This window comes from Mobula hypostoma, chromosome 10, assembly GCF_963921235.1.
Source record: "Mobula hypostoma chromosome 10, sMobHyp1.1, whole genome shotgun sequence".
NCBI classification, from domain to species: Eukaryota; Metazoa; Chordata; class Chondrichthyes; order Myliobatiformes; family Myliobatidae; genus Mobula; species Mobula hypostoma.
Window position 1 is genome coordinate 132,074,542 of NC_086106.1, and position 18,045 is coordinate 132,092,586.

Genomic DNA, 18,045 nt, shown 5'->3' on the forward strand with positions numbered 1-18,045 from the left:
CCCCCCCCCCCCCGTCTTTCTTCCTGGACCTCCTGTCCCATGATCCTCTCGTATCCCCTTTTGCCTATCACCTGTCCAGCTCTTGGCTCCATCCCTCCCCTTCCTGTCTTCTCCTATAATTTTGGATCTCCCCCTCCCCCTCCAACTTTCAAATCCCTTACTCACTCTTCCTTCAGTTAGTCCTGACGAAGGGTCTCGGCCTGAAACGTCGACTGCACCTCTTCCTACAGATGCTGCTTGGCCTGCTGCGTTCACCAGCAACTTTGATGTGTGTTGTTGTCCCCTTGGATCCCATGCCTCCTTATTTTCTCAATAAGCCTTGCATGCGGCACCATGTCAAATGCCTTGCTGAAATCCATATAAACTACATCTACTGCTCTTCCTTCATCAATATCAGGAAAGACAGGCAGGTGATGGGGCAAATGTGTAGCCATTGGGATGAGCTGAAGTGCAATAAAGTTGCAGTGAAATCAAAGCGAAAAGTATCAAATACTGGTCTTAAGGTGTTGTACTTAAATGCAGGCAGCATAAGGAATAAGGTGGATGATCTTGTTGTACAGCTACAGATTGGCAGGTATGATATTGTGGCCATCACTGAGACCTGGCTAAAGGATGCATGTCTCTGGGAGCTGAACAACCAAGGATACACGGTGTATCAGAAGGATAGGAAGGTAGGCAGAGGGGGAGGCGTGGCTTTATTGGTAAGAAATGATATTAAATTGTTAGAAAGAGGCGATATAGGATCGGAAGGTACAGAATATTTATGGGTTGAGCTAAGGAATAGCAGGGGTAAAAAGACCCTGATGGCAGTTATTTATAGGCCTCCAAACAGCTGCAGGGATGTGGACTACAAATTACAACTAGAAATAGAAAAGGCTTGTCAGAAGGGCAGTGTTATGATAATTGTGGGGGATTTTAACATGCGAGTAGATTGGAAAAATCAGGTCGGCACCGGATCTCAAGAGAGAGAATTTGTAGAATGTCTGCGAGATGGCTTTTTAGAACAGCTTGTTGTTGAGCCCACTAGGGGATCGGCTGTACTGGATTGGGTATTGTGTAATGAACTGGAGGTGATTGGAGAGATTGAGGTGAAGGAATCCTTAGGAGGCAGTGATCATAACATGATTGAGTTCACTGTGAAATTAGAAAAAGAGAAGCCGAAATCTGATGTGTCGGTGTTTCAGTGGAGTAAAGGAAATTACAGTGGCATGAGAGAGGAACTGGCCAAAGTTGACTGGAAAGAGACACTGGCGGGAAAGACGGCAGAGCAGCAGTGGCTGGAGTTTATGCGAAAAATGAGGAATGTGCAAGACAGGTATATTCCAAAAAAGAAGAAATTTTCAAGTGGAAAAAGGATGCAACCGTGGTTGACAAGAGAAGTCAAAGCCAAAGTTAAAGCAAAGGAGAGGGCATACAAGGAAGCAAAAATTCGTGGGAAGACAGAGGATTGGGAAGTTTTTAAAACCTTACAAAAGGAAACCAAGAAGGTCATTAAGAGATAAAAGATTAACTATGAAAGGAAACTAGCAAATAATATCAAAGAGGATACTGAAAGCTTTTTCAAGTATATAAAGAGTAAAAGACAGGTGAGAGTAGATATAGGACCGATAGAAAATGATACTGGAGAAATTGTAATGGGAGATGAGGAGATGGCAGAGGAACTGAACAAGTATTTTGCATCAGTCTTCACTGAGGAAGACAGCAGGATACCAGACACTCAAGGCTGGCAGGGAAGAGAAGTGTGCGCAGTCACAATTACGACAGAGAAAGTACTCAGGAAACTGAATAGGCTAAAGGTCGATAAATCTCCTGGACCAGATGGAATGCACCCTCGCGTTCTGAAGGAAGTAGCTGTGGAGATTGCGGAGGCATTAGCGTTGATCTTTCAAAAGTTGATAGATACTGGCATGGTTCTGGAAGACTAGAAGATTGCAAATGTCACTCCGCTATTTAAGAAGGGGGCAAGGAAGCAAAAAGGAAATTATAGACCTGTTAGCTTGACGTCGGTGGTTGGGAAGTTGTTGGAGTCGATTGTCAAGGATGAGGTTACAGAGTACCTGGAGGCATATGACAAGATAGGCAGAACTCAGCATGGATTCCTTAAAGGAAAATCCTGCCTGACAAACCTATTACAATTTTTTGAGGAAATTACCAGTAGGCTAGACAAGGGAGATGCAGTGGATGTTGTATATTTGGATTTTCAGAAGGCCTTTGACAAGGTGCCACACATGAGGCTACTTAACAAGATAAGAGCCTATGGAATTACGGGAAAGTTACATACGTGGATAGAGCGTTGGCTGATTGGCAGGAAACAGAGAGTGGGAATAAAGGGATCCTATTCTGGTTGGCTGCCGGTTACCAGTGGTGTTCCACAGGGATCAGTGTTGGGGCCGCTTCTTTTTACATTGTACATCAACAATCTGGATTATGGAATAGATGGCTTTGTGGCTAAGTTTGCTGACGATACGAAGATAGGTGGAGGGGCCGGTAGTGCTGAGGAAATGGAGAGTCTGCAGAGTGACTTGGTAGATTGGAAGAATGGGCAGAGAAGTGGCAAATGAAGTACAATGTTAGAAAGTGTATGGTTATGCACTTTGGCAGAAAAAAGATGTCATGACGAATCTAGGCAAACTTCTAAGAAACTAGAGGTGCTACTGTGCTTTCCTTGTAGTTGCACTTAGTGTTGTACCGAGGCCAGATCCTCTGAAACGATTTGAGGAATATAAAGTTGCTGGCCCCTCGACCTCTGGTCACCCAATGAGAACAGGCTCATGGATTTCTGGTCTCCTCCTCTTTAAGTCAATAATCAGCTCCTCGGTCTAGCTGGCATTGAATGAAAGGTTGTTGTTATGGCATCACTCAGTCAGATTATCAAACTCCCTCCTATACGATTCGTCACTAACTTTGATTCGGCCAATGACAGTGTTGGGTCTGCAAATGAGGAAATCAAGGATCACTTGCGCAAGAAGGTATTAAGACCAAGGTCTTGAAGGTTATTGGTTAATTTTAAGGAGATGGGAGTACTGAATGCCAAACTGCATTGAATGAAGAGCATCTTGATGTATGCATCTTCATTGTCCAAATGTTCCAGGGTTGAGTGAAGAGTCAATCAATTGGCATCTGCTGTTGCAAACAAGAGAAAATCTGCAGATGCTAGAAATCTGAGCAACACACACAAAATGCTGGAGAAACTCAGCAGGCCAGGCAGCATCTAGGAAAAGAGTACAGTCAATGTTTCGGCCCAAAACGTCAACTGTACTCTTTTTCTAGATGATGCCTGGTCTGCTGAGTTCCACCAGCATTTTGTGTGTGTTGCGCGGGCATCTGCTTTTGACCTGTTATGCCAGTAGGCAAATTGGAGCTGATCCAAGTTGCTTCTCAGGCAGGAGTTGATATGTTTCATCACCAGTGGAGTGGAGAGACAGCGAGGATATTTGAGAGGTTAGTATTAGAAGAGATGCAAGATATCTTTTCTCCCATACCTTTGCAAATGATCCTCTATCAGCTATCTACATGCTTAACAGAGGGAATTTCAAACTGAATGAGGACAGTAGGTGAAGTCAGTGGAGGATAAAATCTTAGGCACGTGTACACAGCTAGAGTGCCTAAAACTTTTGCACCGTACTATATATTATATCTATCTAGTTATCAAATAACACCTAATACACAGCTAAGTCCTCTTAGTTGTTTCCCCATCACCTTCCTATTTTAAACAATATACAGCTGTATGCAGAAGTCTGAGGTACCCTATCTATTTAGATGCGCCTAAAATTTTTGCACAGTTCTGTATGAGAACTTGGAAGCAGAATGTTTGCTGTAGTGCGATAGAGAAATATAGATGGGTAAAACTACAAAGAGAAGCAAATATATTGATCAAAGTTATTAAACAGGAAATAGAACAGAGGTCAATCGCAGACATTAAAATAGAAAAGGAAGAAATTCCATCTCGGTTGCAATGTGTCTGGTCAAACCTTCTGGCGTAGTAGCTCAATAGTGCTGAATCATCCAGCTCATAGACGGCACAGTAGGATAGCAGTCAGCATAATGCTATTACAAAGCCAGCGACATAGGTTCAATTCATAGCACCGTCTGTAAAGAGTTTGTATGCTCTGCCCGCGACTTTGTGGGTTTGTATACTCTGCGACTTTGTGGGTTGAAGCCCTTCCATTAGTAAATGGAACCATGCGCTTGGTTAATTTTTATTTTCACATCAAACCAATGAAAACTTACCAACTTTTGATTTAACTCTTCAAAGTGTTGCCCTGCCTTAGGCAAAATGTACTGGCTCAAAGTTCAAAGTAAATTTATTGTCAATGTATGTGTCACCACACAAAATCCTGAGATTTATTTTCTTGTAGGTATTTACAGGAAATAAAGAAATACAATAGAATTTATGAAAAACTATAAATAACAAAGAATGAGAAACAGTCAATGTGCAAAGACAAATCTTGCAAATAAATGAAAAAGAGTAAATAAATAATGATGAGTTGTAGAGTCTTTGAAAGTGAGTCTATGTTATGGAATCAGTTTAGTGTTGAGGTGAATGAAGTTATTCACACTGGTTCAGAAGCCTGATAAAAACTTTCTAGCCATAGGTCACTGTTTGGCATGTGAACCAATTTCTAAGTAATAACCCTACAAAAAAGAAGCAGCATGGTGGCTGGGTAGGCTCAATCTACAAATCACCGTCTAAAAAAAGCTGACAGCAAGGAAGGGCGCTCCTTAAGATTGTCAAAGCCTGGGGGAGGGAGTCTAGTAATGAGGATAAAGCTCCTATTACTCACTAAACATTCCCAACGGCGTGCATCTCAAGTACCCTTTAACTGCCAAGACCAGATCGTGGTCTTTACGTGTGGCTTAGCTACTAAGCTCGGTGGAACCACTTCTGCTGAGGGAGAAGGGACAAAGGCAGGTATTGGTGCTTAAAACCAGTTGCTCCGGGCAGATGGGGCTCATCAGCCACGGTTAGCAGCTTATCTCGAATGAATACTCTGATCTAAAACCCCACTGCCTTGTGGCTGTACCCACTCATGGGGAAGGTTTTGGGAGTAAACCCCGAGGAGAAATCTGGAGCTGGAGTCCCTAAGAAGTCCTATGTGGAATGCAATGCTGACTGGCTTTACCTGTGAGGCTGCTGGTGCCAATCTACATCTGTCTCTGCCATTCCTTTGGACGCAACAGTTGCGTGGAGAGGGGGAGCGTGCTGAATAGGCCATAGCTTGTTCTCCATATTGTACTGCCCTGGCAGCTAGGACACAACATCAATGGTAAAAGTCGACCAACAGAAACAAGTGGTTACACTGGAGCGACAGAACATTAAACACTCAGCAGCTTACAAATGGCTCTTTGAGTTCCATTTGATTTTAAAATAATTTTCCTGATGATTTTTTTCCTCCCTACAGTTATTTGCAGAGCTATCAGATCACCTGGGGGATCAATTAATTTTTCACTTTTGTACTCAAACAACTTTAATTGGTAACACACAGAAGACATGCCAGGAGGGACACAACAAGAAATTGGCCAGTATTTAACAAAAGTAGAGACACCAACTGCTCGACAGCCTTTGCAAATAAATCCAGGCAAGGTAGACAGCAGGGAAATGATGCTGAAATAAAAATACTCAGTGATCATGATTCAGAATCAGGTTTCATATCACTGGCATATGCCGTGAAATTTGTTGTGCTGTGACAGCAGTATAGTGCAATACATAATAAAAAAATACTATAAAATAGAATTATAGCGTTTGTGTGGAGCCTATAAAAGGTATTAAGCACACCCCCCCCCAAGAAGTTTTTCATTGAATCACAGTGGATTTAATTTGGCCTTTTTAACATTGTTCAACATAAAAGTCTCTTTCATGTCAAAGTGAAACAAATTTCTCCAAATTGGTCTAAATTTTATTAAATACAAAATAACCGATTGCATAATTACTCACTCCCTTTTGTAGATGAACCAATGGCAGCAAATACGCCTTGAGTCAGTGTGGATAGGTGTCTATCAGCTTTGCACATCTGGACACAGCAATTTTTCCCCATTCTTCTTTACAAAACTGTTTAAGCTTTGTCAGATTGCATGAGGATTGTGAGTGAACAGTCCTTTGCAAGTCTAGCCACAAATTCTCAGTTGGATTGAGGTCTGTACTCTGACTTGGCCACTCCAGGACATTAACTATGTTGTATGTGTAACCTTGGCTTTATGCTTGCGGTCATTGTCTTGCTGGAAAACAAATCTCCTAAGTCACAGTTCTCTTGCAGACTGTATCAGGTTTTCCTCCAGGATTTTCCTGTATTTTACTGCATTCATTTTACCCTCTACCTTCACAAGCCTTTCTCTTCTCAGCCACTGAAGCTTGTAACTCCTCCAGAGTTATAGGGCTCCTGGTAGCCTACCTCGCTAGTCCCTTTCTTGCACGGTCACTGAGTTTTTGAGGACAGCCTGCTCTTGACACATCTGTACATCAAGGGATATGCAGTGACTTGGAAATTTTCTTGTATCCATCTCCTGACTTGTGCTTTTCAATAACCTGTTCGCAGAGTTGCTTGGAGTGTTCTTTTGTCTTCATGGTGTAGCTTTTGCTGGGATACTGGTGTATTTTAATTACAATCAATTGAAACATCTTGACTGCACACGGGTGATCTGCATTTAACTAATTATGTGACTTCTAAAACCAATTGGCTACACCAGTAATGATTTGGTGTGTCATATTAAAGAGGGCGAATACTTATGCAATGAATTATTTTGTGTTTTACTTTACACTTTGTCGCCAAACAATTGATACTAGAACGTACAATCATCACAGCGATAATTAATTCTGTGCTTCGTGCTCCGAGTACAAATCGATAGTAAATATTAAAAATTTAAATTATAAATCATAAATAGAAAATAGAAAAGGGAAAGTAAGGTAGTGCAAAAAAAACCGAGAGGCAGGTCCGGATATTTGGAGGGTACGGCCCAGATCCGGGTCAGGATCCATTCAGCAGTCTTATCACAGTTGGAAAGAAGCTGTTCCCAAATCTGGCCATACGAGTCTTCAAGCTCCTGAGCCTTCTCCTGGAGGGAAGGGGGATGAAAAGTGTGTTGGCTGGGTGGGTCATATCCTTGATTATCCACGCAGCACTGCTCCGACAGCGTGCAGTGTAAAGTGAGTCCGAGGTGCTGGGCTGTGTTCACGATTTTCTGCAGCTTCTTCCGGTCTTGGACGGAACAACTTCCATACCAGGTTGTGATGCACCCTAGAAGAATGCTTTCTACGGTGCATCTATAAAAATTAGTGAGGGTTTTAGGGGACAGGCCAAATTTCTTTACTTGGGAAGTAAAGGCGCTGGTGGGCCTTCTTGGCAGTGGACTCTGCTTGGTTGGACCAAGTCAGGTCATTTGTGATATTGACCCCGAGGAATTTAAAGCTTTTGACCTGTTCCACTTGCGTACCACCGACGTAAATGGGGTTGTGCAGTCCGCTACTCCTTCTGAAGTCAACAACCAATTCCTTCGTCTTGCTGACATTGAGGGATAGGTTATTGTCTTCGCACCATGCCACCAGGTTCTTAATTTCCTCTCTGTACTCAAACTCATCATTACCCGAGATACGGCCTACAATTGTTGTGTCATCAGCAAACTTATATATTGAGTTCAATGGAAACTTGGCTACACCAATCCTGGCTGTACAGTGAGTAAGGCAGGGGGCTGAGTACACAGCCTTATGGGGCACTGGTGCTCAGAGTAATATTTAAAATTAATTTAAATCACTTTGTAGAGATCGGTTTACACTTTGACACGAGACTTTTTCTGTAGATCAGTGTCTGAAAAAGCCAAATTAAATCCACTGTGATTCAAATGTTGTAAAACACTAAAACATGAAAACTTCTGGGGATGCGGGGAAGGGAGAGAGTGCTTTTGATATGATTATATACACACACACATATATATATACATACATACACACACATACATTAAATAAATTAAATAAGAGGCACAAAAAGAAATAATGAAGAAGTGCTCATGCGTTCATTGTCCATTCTGAAATCTGCTAGTGGAGGGGAAGAAGCTGTTTCTGAAATGCTGAGTGTGTGTCTTCAGGCTCCTGTACCACCTACTTAATGGTAGCAGCAAGAAGAGAGTATGTCCTAGGTGATGGGGCCTTCAATGACAGATGCCATATTTTGAGGCATCATCTGTTGGAGGTGTCCAAGATGCGGACTTACCCAAGTGAGATCCACACTCAGCTGCAGGCTGCAATTAAACCCTGCAAATGCTCAATAAGATCAAGCTTCCTTGACTGGTCGTCATCCGGATGCGAGCTCATTTATCCTTCCTATTGGATAATCCAGTAAGAAATTCTGATAAGAAAGTGACATGCTCAGATGCAGTGGCCTCTCCAGGTCCACAGTAAGAATTGAGTGTTGTGTAATGAACCAGACTTGACTAGAGAGCTTAAGGTAAAGGAACCCTTGGGAAGCGCTAATCATGATACGCGAGGTGAAAGATTCTTTGTCAGAAGTAGGTAAGAGAGGATGCTGTTGTTGGAGATGCTGTCTGCTACATGAAACAAAGCACCCATCGTAGATCCACTGAAGGAGTACCCTCTGTTTACTCCAGAAAATTCCAGCAAGTTTACCAAACAAGAGTGGCCTGTTGTGGCTGTCATGCCCAACATAGTAGCATAGGGATTAGCGTTATGCTCAACTACGACAGTGACCCTTGTTGAATTCTGCCACCGTCTGCAAAGAATTTTCTACGTTTTCCCTGTGACCATGTGGGTTTTCTCTGGAGGCTCCTGTTCGTCCCCCATCCCAAAGATGCATGGGTCAGGGCTGGTAAGATGAGGACATGCTATGCTGGCATCAGAAGCTTGGCACTGCCTGCAGGCTGCCCCTCAGCACATCCTTGAGATGTGGTTATTGATGCCAACAACACATTTAACTATATTTTACACAGAGAATGCTAAGTGCATGGAACGCCCTGCCAGGGGTGGTGGTAGAGGCAGATATATTAGAGACATTTAAGAGGCTCTTAAATGGGCACATGGATGATAAAAAAAAATGGAGGGTTACGTGCGAGGGAAGCGTTAGATGACCTTGAAGTTAAAAGTTCGGAACATCGTGGGCTGTAATGTTCTGTGTTCTAACTCAGGTGTAACAACAATTTTTTTTAATCCTTTGGGTTAAGCTTAATACTTAAGCTTAGTCTGGATCTACAAACAATGGATCACTGCTGTTCACGACCATTCTTTTGTTTGATCTTCATTTTCTTTCTCAGCCTTATTCTTCATTACCTACTGTGTCTTTCGAAGAGTCAATGTCTTAATTACTGCAGGGCACAAACTGCCATGCTGCAAGATAACAGCATGAGATTCAGGATCAAGACTGCTTAATCTCATTCCCAGTTCACAAGTATACGGGGAATGAATAATTGTTACTCCAGACCCAATACAGCACAATAAAACACAAAAGATATGAACCCAATAATAATAACAATAAAATACACAATATAAATACATGAGATAGCTTATGTACATAGATTGATTGTATGTCCAGAAAGTGACTGACGGGAATTAATGAAGTAGTGGTGGAATTAGTGGGTGCAGGTGTTGATCAGCCTTACTGCTTAGGGAAAGTAACTGTTTTTGAGTCTGGTGGCCCTGGTGTGGATGTTATGTAGACTCCTCCCCGATGGAATGTGAGACAAACAGTCAAACAGTCCATGAGCACATGAACAGGGTTGGTGGGATCTTTCATGATGTTACTGGCCCTTTCTCGGCACCTTTCTATATATATATCTCTCTTTGATGGTGGGAAGGCTGGCACCGATGATGCAGTGGGCAGTTTTCACTACCCAGTGTGGAGCCTTCTTGTCTTGTACCATGCAGTGATGCAGCTTCCTAAGGAGTGCACCTGACAGTCAGCATGGACTGGGTAAACAGAATTAAACCCAACTGTACTATTTGATTGCCCGCAGATTGGAAACAGATTCAGAGGCTGATGATAAAGTAAAAATACTGTGTCTAAATGTTGTACCTAAGCTCTAACAGCAAGAGGATTCTGGTGTCCAGCACAATGCATCTGCACCCCACAGTCTGACCAACTAAATTTTTTAAGGAGATAACAAAATGTATTGACGATATGAGGAAGCATATGACATAAGACATAGGAGCAGGATTAGACCATTGAGCTCATCAAGTCTGCTCTGCCATTCAATCATGGCTGATTTATTATCCCTCTCAACCCCGTTCTCCTGCCTTGTACCCGTAAATCTTTGACGCCATTACTAACAAGAACTTAACAACCTCCACTTTAAATATACCCAACGACTTGGCCTCCACAGCCATCTGAAGCAATGAATTCCACAGATTCACCAGCCTCTGACTAAAGAAATTGTTTCTCATCTCTGTTTGAAAGGGATGTCTTTGTATTCTGAGGCTGTGCCCTCTGATCCTAGACTCCCCCACTATGGTAAACATAAAAAATAGAAGAAATCTAGAAGACATCTCAAAAATCTGGAAGCTAAATATTTTGTGATATTTTTTGTTGGACGGGGTAAAAACCACCGAACTTAAACAAAGAGTGAGACAAGGATCAGTTATTTCATTGCATGGCAGAACAAGTTAGAGGGGATAAAATGGCTGTTGTGTTCCTGTGTTCTCTCTAGCTCAGCTACAAGTTAGTTAGAAAATACACTCAGTGGCCACTTTACCTCCTGTACCTAATAAAGTGGCCACTGGGTGTATGTTCGTGGTCTTCTGCTGCTGTAGCCCATCCACTTAGAGGTTCAATGTGCTGTACATTCAAGAATGCTCTTCTACACATCACTGTTATTTGAGCTACTGTTGCCTCGTCATCTTGAACCAGTCTGGCCATCTTCCTCTGACCTCTCATTAAAAAGGCATTTTTTCCCCCACAGAACTGCAGCTCACTGATGTTTTGTCTCCCTGTAAAATCTAGAGATTGCTATGCATGAAAGTCACAGGAGATTAGCAGTTTCTGAGGTACTTAAACCATCTTGTCTGGCACCAACAATAATTCCATGGTCAAAATCACTTAGATCACATTTCTTCCCCTTTTTGATGTTTGGTCTGAACAGCTAAACCTCTTAACCATGTCTGCATGCTTTTATGTATTGAGTTTCTGCCTCATGATTGGCTGATCAGATAGTTGCATTAATCAGGTGCCCACTGAGAGTATAATTCCTTTGAGTGTCAACACATTATTACTGAGAAAACCTTTTAGCATATAGGATTGTTATGGCCATCTGAAGACCCACAAATAGACAACCCCTTTTGGAGAACATCCCACTCAACTTGAGAGATCACACTAATATTGTTACTCAACACAAGGTAGGAAGGATAATAAGCAATTACCAAGGTCCTCTTGATGACCACGTGTACTGGTTAGCTGGCAACTTCTCCCGCATAGAGTATCCGGCCACCATCATATCTGGACTGACGTATGCACCAACACCTAATAACACAAGTTAGGCACCATCATTTCCAATAATCTTAACACTGCTCAGAGAGAGGATCAACAGTTTCATCAAAGATGGATATGCCACTTGATTTAAAAATTTACCTCGGCCTGTTCAAATTTCACTGTCTCTTTAATTTCATTTTTCCTTTACCATTCAAGATCTGTTGCTGGAGATTTGATTAATTCCAATTCTATTCCTTAATTTATTCCTTATTTCTTTTTTCTTATTTAACTCTTGAGAGAATAGGGGTATGTCTACATGGCCAGTGTTCTGTTCTCGGTGTCAAATGTGGGGTTTCCGGGAGACTACCAGCCTCCCGGATGGCCACATCTGCATCAGCTACATTGAGATGCTGCTCCTTAGAGACCGTGTTAAGGAACTGGAACTGCAGCTCGATGACCTTCGGCATGTTAGGGAAAGTGAAGAGGTGATAGACAGGAGCTACAGGGAGATAGTCACCCCAAGACTACAGGAGACAGATAGATGATTGACTGTCAGGAGAGGGAAGGAAGAAGGTCAGATATTGGAGAGTATCCCTGTGGCTGTTCCCTTCAGCAATAAGTACTCCATTTTGGGGATGACCTAACTGGGGGAAGCAACAGTGGTCATCCCTCGTGGCACTGAGTTCAGTCCTGTGACTCAGAAAGGTAGGAAATTGAATTGACTTTACTACTTACATCCTTAATATACTTGAGGAGTAAAAAATCCCTGACCCTAAGTGAAGAGGATGGCAGCAGTAAAAGGGGACTCTATAGTTAGTGGACAAATAGGTGATTCTGTGGATGCAAAAAAGAAACACGGATGGTAGTTTGTCTCCCAGGTGCCAGGGTCCACCATGTTTCTGAACACGTTCACAATATCCTAAAAAGAGAGCGTGAGCAGTCAGAAGTCGTGATACATATTGGTACCAACAACATAGGCAGAAAAAGGGAGAAGGCTCTGAAAACAGAATACAGGGAGTTGGGAAAGAAGCTGAGAAGCAGGACATCAAGGATTGTAATCTCGGGATTGCTGCCTGTGCCAAGCGACAGTGAGGATAGGAAGAGAATGAGGTGGCAGATAAATGCGTGGCTCAATAATTGGAGCAGGAGGCAGGGATTCAGATTTCTGGATAATTGTGACCTCTTCTGGGGCAGGCTGCATCTGTACAAAAGGGATGGGATGCACTTGAATCTGATGGGGACCAATACTCTTATGGGCAGGTTTACGAGAGCTGTTGGGAGTGGTTTAAACTGAAATGGCAGAGGGATGGGAACCAGTATGATGGAGCTGAGGATGAGACAGCAGGTTTACATGTAGATGACAGATGTAATGTGGATGGAAGGAAGGACAGGCCAATGATTGGGTGCAAATGCAGACAGAGCACAGAGTTAAATTGTTCCACAGAGGCAAAATTCAAAAGGGTGAAGAAAGCAGGACTGAAGATGCTGTATTTAAATGTCCATAGCATTTGGAATATGGTGGACAAACTCGTGGTGCAAGTAGAGACTGGTCGGTATGATGTCGTGGGCATCACTGAGTCGTAGCTGAAAGAAGGCCATAGTTGGGAGCCTTTGTAACAAAAGGACAGGAAGGCATAGGCGGTAGTGTGGCTCTGTTGGTAAGAGATGGAATTACAGCTATAGAAAGAGGTGACAGAGGGTCAGAGAATGTTGAATCTTTGTGGGTGGAGTTAAGAAACTGCAAGGGTAAAAAAAGAACAATTATGGGAATCATATATAGGCCTCCAAATAGTCGCCAAGATGTGAGGTTAAGAATGCAAAGGGAGCTGGAAAAGGCATGTAATAAGGGTAAAGACACAATTGTAATGGGGGACTTCAACATGCAAGGGGTTGGGAAAACCAGGTTGGTGTCAGATCACAAGAGAAGTAATTTATTGAATGCCTATGAGATGGCATTTTAGATCAGCTTGTGCTTGAGCCTACTTGGGGAAAGGCTATCTTAGATGGGTTTTTGTGTAATAACCTAGATCTTATTAAAGAGCTTAACGTAAAGGAACCCTTAGGAGGCAGTGATCATAATATGATTGAATTTATACTGCAGTATGACAGGGAGAAGCATAAGTCACATGTATCTGTATCACAATGGAATAAAGGGAATTTCAGGGGCACGAGAGAGGAGCTTGCCCAAGTGGAATGGAGAAGGATACTGGCGGGTCTGGCAGCAGAGCAGGGATGGCTCAAGTTTCTGGAAATAGTTCACTAGGTGCAGGATGGAGACTAATGATAAAATCAGCATCAGATGAAGTCAAAGTCAGCATGGTTTCCGTGAAGGGAAATCTTGCCTGACAAATCTGTTAGTAACGAGCAGGCTGGACAAAGGAGAGGCACTGGATGTCATTTACATGCATTTTCAGAAGGCGTTTGTTAAGGTGATTGAGAAGTTGCAGAATCTGGGCCTCTGTACATCCCTCTGCAATTGGATCCTTGACTTCCTAACTGGAAGACCACAGTCTGTGCAGATTGGTGATAACACCTCCTCCTTGCTGATGATCAACACTAGTGTACCTCAGGGGCATTTGCTTAGCCCACTGCTCTACTCTCTCTATACCTATGACTGTGTGGCTCGGCATAGCTCAAATACCATCTATAAATTTGCTGATGATACAACCATTGTTGATAGAATCTCAGGTGGTGACGAGAGGGCGTACAGGAGTGTGATATGCTAACTAGTGGAGTGGTTTCGCAGCAACAACCTGGCACTCAACGTCAGTAAGACGAAAGAGCTAATTGTGGACTTCAGGAAGGTTAAAACGAAGGAGCACATACCAATCCTCACAGAGGGATCAGAAAGTGGAGAAAGTGAGCAGTTTCAAGTTCCTGGGTGGCAAGATCTCTCAGGATATAACCTGGACCCAACATATTGATGTAGTTATAAAGAAGCCAAGACAGTGACTATACTTCATTAGGAGTTTGAAGAGATTTGGTATGTCAACAAGTGCACTCAAGAACTTCTATAGATGTACCATGGAGAGCACTCTGACAGGCTGTATCACTGTCTGGTATAGGGCGTTGGGGGGGGGGGGGGGGCGGTGCGGCTACTGCACAGGACCAAAAGAAGCTGCAGAAGGTTGTAAATTTAGTCGGCTCCATCTTGGGCACTAGCCTACAAAGTACCCAGGACATCTTTAGGGAGCGGTGTCTCAGAAAGGCAGCTTCCATTATTAAGGATCTCCAGCACCCAGGGCATGCCCTTTTCTCACTGTTACCATCAGGAAGGAGGTACAGAAGCCTGAAGCCACACACTCAGCGATTCAGGAACAGTTCCTTCCCTTCTGCCATCTGATTCCTAAATAGACATTGAATCCTTGAACACTGCCTCACTATGACTTCTGGTTCTAGTATCCCACCTGCCAGTGATAATAAACCTGAGGCTGCTTAACAAGACCCTATGACGTTACAGGAACGGTACTGGCATGGATAGTAGAACGGCTGACAGGCAGGAGGCAGAGGGGCCTTTTCAGATTGGCTGCCAGTGAACAGTGGTGTTCGTCAGGGCTCAGTTTTGAGGCCGCTACTTTTCACATCGTTTGTCAATGATTTAGATAATGGAATTGACAGATCTCTGGCAAAATTTATGGATGATATGAAGATAGGTGGGGGGATAGGTAATGCTGTGGAAGCAATGCGATTGCAGCAGGACTTGGACAAATTGGAAGAATAGGCAAAAAAGTAGCAGATGGAATACAGTGTTGGAAAATGTATAATAATGCATTTTGGTAAAAGGAACAATAGCGTGGACTATTATCTAACTGGGAAGAAGGTTCAAACATCAGATGTGCAAGAGTGACTTAGGAGTCTTTATGCAAGACTCCCACAAGGTTAATTTACAGTTTTAGTCTATGGTAAGGAATGCAAATGCAATGTTGGCATTTATTTCAAGGGAAATAGAATATAAAAGCAAGGAAATAATACTGAGCGCCTTTATAAGACACTAGTCAGGCCCCACTTGGAGTACTGTATTGTCAACAGTTTTGAGCCCTATATCTCAGAAAGCATGTGTTGTCATTGAAGACAATCCAGAGGAGGTTCACGAGGGGAGATTATGGAAATGAAGGGGTTAACATATGAGGAGCATTTGGCAGCTTTGGGCCTGTACTCACTGGAATTTAGAAGAATGTTAAATCTCATTAAAACCTACAGAATGTTGGAAGGACTTGATAGGGTCGATGTGGAGAGGATGTTTCCTATGGTGGGTGCATCCAGAACCAGAAGGAACAGCCCTGAAATTGAGGGGGCGACCTTCTAGAACAGAGGTAGAGGAATTTTTTTTTAGTCAGAAAGTAATGAATCTGTGGAATCTGTGGAAAGTAATGCATCTGTGGAATGCTCTGCCACAGACTGTGGTGGAGGCTAAGTCTGTGGGTACATTTAACATGGAAGTTGATCGTTTCCTGATCAGTCAGAGCATCAAAGGATATGGTGAGAAGGCAGATATATGGGGTTGAGTGAGATCCAGGAATCAGCCATCATGGAACGGTGGAGCAGACTTGATGGGCTGAATGGCCTATTGTGCTCCTATGTCTTATGGTTTTATTTGCTGAACTACTGTAGCCATGCCATCAGATACCCAAGTCTAAAGTTTTGAAATACTTTCCCTCACTTTTTACCTCTGTCTTCTTCTTCACCCTTAACAAAACTTTGACCAAGTGCTTTGGCACCTTCCCTAACATAGTTTGGTTTGGAGTCAAACAATACTTGACAATATCCCTGTAGAACAGTACAGCACCGGAACAGGCCTTTTGATCCACAATGTCCATATCCTTCCATTCTTCTCACACTCATGCGCCTATCTGAACGTCTTTTAAAAGTCCCTAATATCCATCTACCTCTACTATAATCTCAGGCAATACATTCCATGGATGGGGCACTCGCAGTGCTGCCTGTAACCTTCACCCTTATGTTCACAAGCAAGTAATCTGTTTTCTTTGATATTTGGGGCAGACCAGGTAGCTACAACGTTTCCTTCCCTGCAGGTCCATGAGTGAAAATTGGATTCCACTGACGAGCTGCAACCAGTTGACAGATTAGATTTATATTCAAATTGATTCACCATTTGCTCAGGATGTTTTAAAATTTCTGGCTGAGTTACTGCACCCGTGATGTGTAAAACATAATGCCAAAATTTCCTATCCCTCCTGCTTTCTCAGTGAGCATCACTGAAAACAGATAATCTTGACATTTGCCACTCAATGTATTTAGGCTACCACAATCACAACATAAAGAATCATAGAACACTACAGCACAGAAACAAGCCCATCGATTCGCACCTCGACCATAGACCCCCCCCCACCCATACCTCTCCCATCCTTGTACCTATGCAAATGTTGAAACTGAAACCACATTTGCCACTTCTGTTGGCACTGAATTCCACACTTTCACCACCCTGAGTGAAAAAGCTCCCCCTCATGTTCTCCTTCAACATTTCACCTTTCACCCTTAACCCATGACTTCTGGTTCTAGTATCTCCCAACCTCAGTGGAGGAAGCCTGCTTATACCTACCTTATCTATACCCTCATAATTTTCTATATTTCTATCAAATCTTCCCTCATTCTTGTATGCTCTAGGGAATAAAGTCTCAACCTATTCAAACTTTACCTATAACTCAGGTCCTCAAGTCCTGATATAATAGAAGTATTTCAGTGTTGTTTTGTAGGAACAGCAACCGGACCACATTGAAAAACCAAGGCAACTCTGTCACCTCACTCCATATTCTCGTCTTTTCCCCTTATCCCTTAATCGCATGTATGCAGAGCAAAATCCATCAATTTCAGAATGAACATAGAACCTTACAGTACAGTGGAGGTCCTTTGGTCCACATGTTGTGCCAACTGTTTAACGTACCTTAAGATCAATTTAACCCTTCCCTTCTACATATCCCTCCATTTTTCTATCATCCAATTGCTTCTAAGAATCTCTTAAATGTCCCCAATATATCTGCCACACTCTGTGTATAAATGCCTTCATCTGACATCCCCTCTATACTCTGCTCCAATCACCTTAAAATTATGCCCTCTCATATTAGCCAATTTCACCCTGGTGGAGAAAAGTCTCTGGCTATCCACTCTATCTATGTCTCTCATCATCTTGTAAGTTCTATCAAGTCATCTCTCTTCCTTTTTTGTTCCAAACCAAAAAGCCAATTGGAATAATATTTAAAACTAATCAACTATACGTGAATTTAAGGGAGAGGATTTCAACTTTAATCATCCTTCGTAGAATGTTTATAAACTTTACCATGAAGTAACAGTATTTACGTGTTACAACTCGGTGCCCTAATCCCAGACTCCACTATCTGTAGTTTCTCCCTAATTATCTCAACAGACTCTACTTATAAGGTTGGAGCCTACTGAGGTGACAGATATAGAGTGGCATGCAAAAGTTTGGGCACCCCTGGTCAAAATTTCTGTTACTGTGAATAGTTAAGGGAGTAGAAGATGAACTGATCTCTAAAAGTCGTAAAGTTAAAGATGAAACATTCTTTTCAACATTTTAAGCAAGATTAGTGTATTATTTTTGTTTTGTACAATTTTAGAGTGAAAAAAAGGAAAGGAGCACCATGCAAAAGTTTGGGCACCCCGAGAG

The 18,045-nt window shown here is 42.6% G+C and overlaps 1 protein-coding gene across 1 annotated transcript in view; it reads right to left on the reverse strand.

Annotated features, from left to right (window-relative positions):
- LOC134353176 (tripeptidyl-peptidase 2-like) overlaps nt 1-18,045 on the reverse strand; it is a 201,819-nt gene that overhangs the window by 122,740 nt on the left and 61,034 nt on the right. Inside the window, exon 10 of the mRNA XM_063061169.1 lies at nt 11,354-11,453. Coding sequence (XP_062917239.1) covers nt 11,354-11,453 — 100 coding nt within the window. The remainder of the gene's footprint in view (nt 1-11,353; nt 11,454-18,045) is intronic.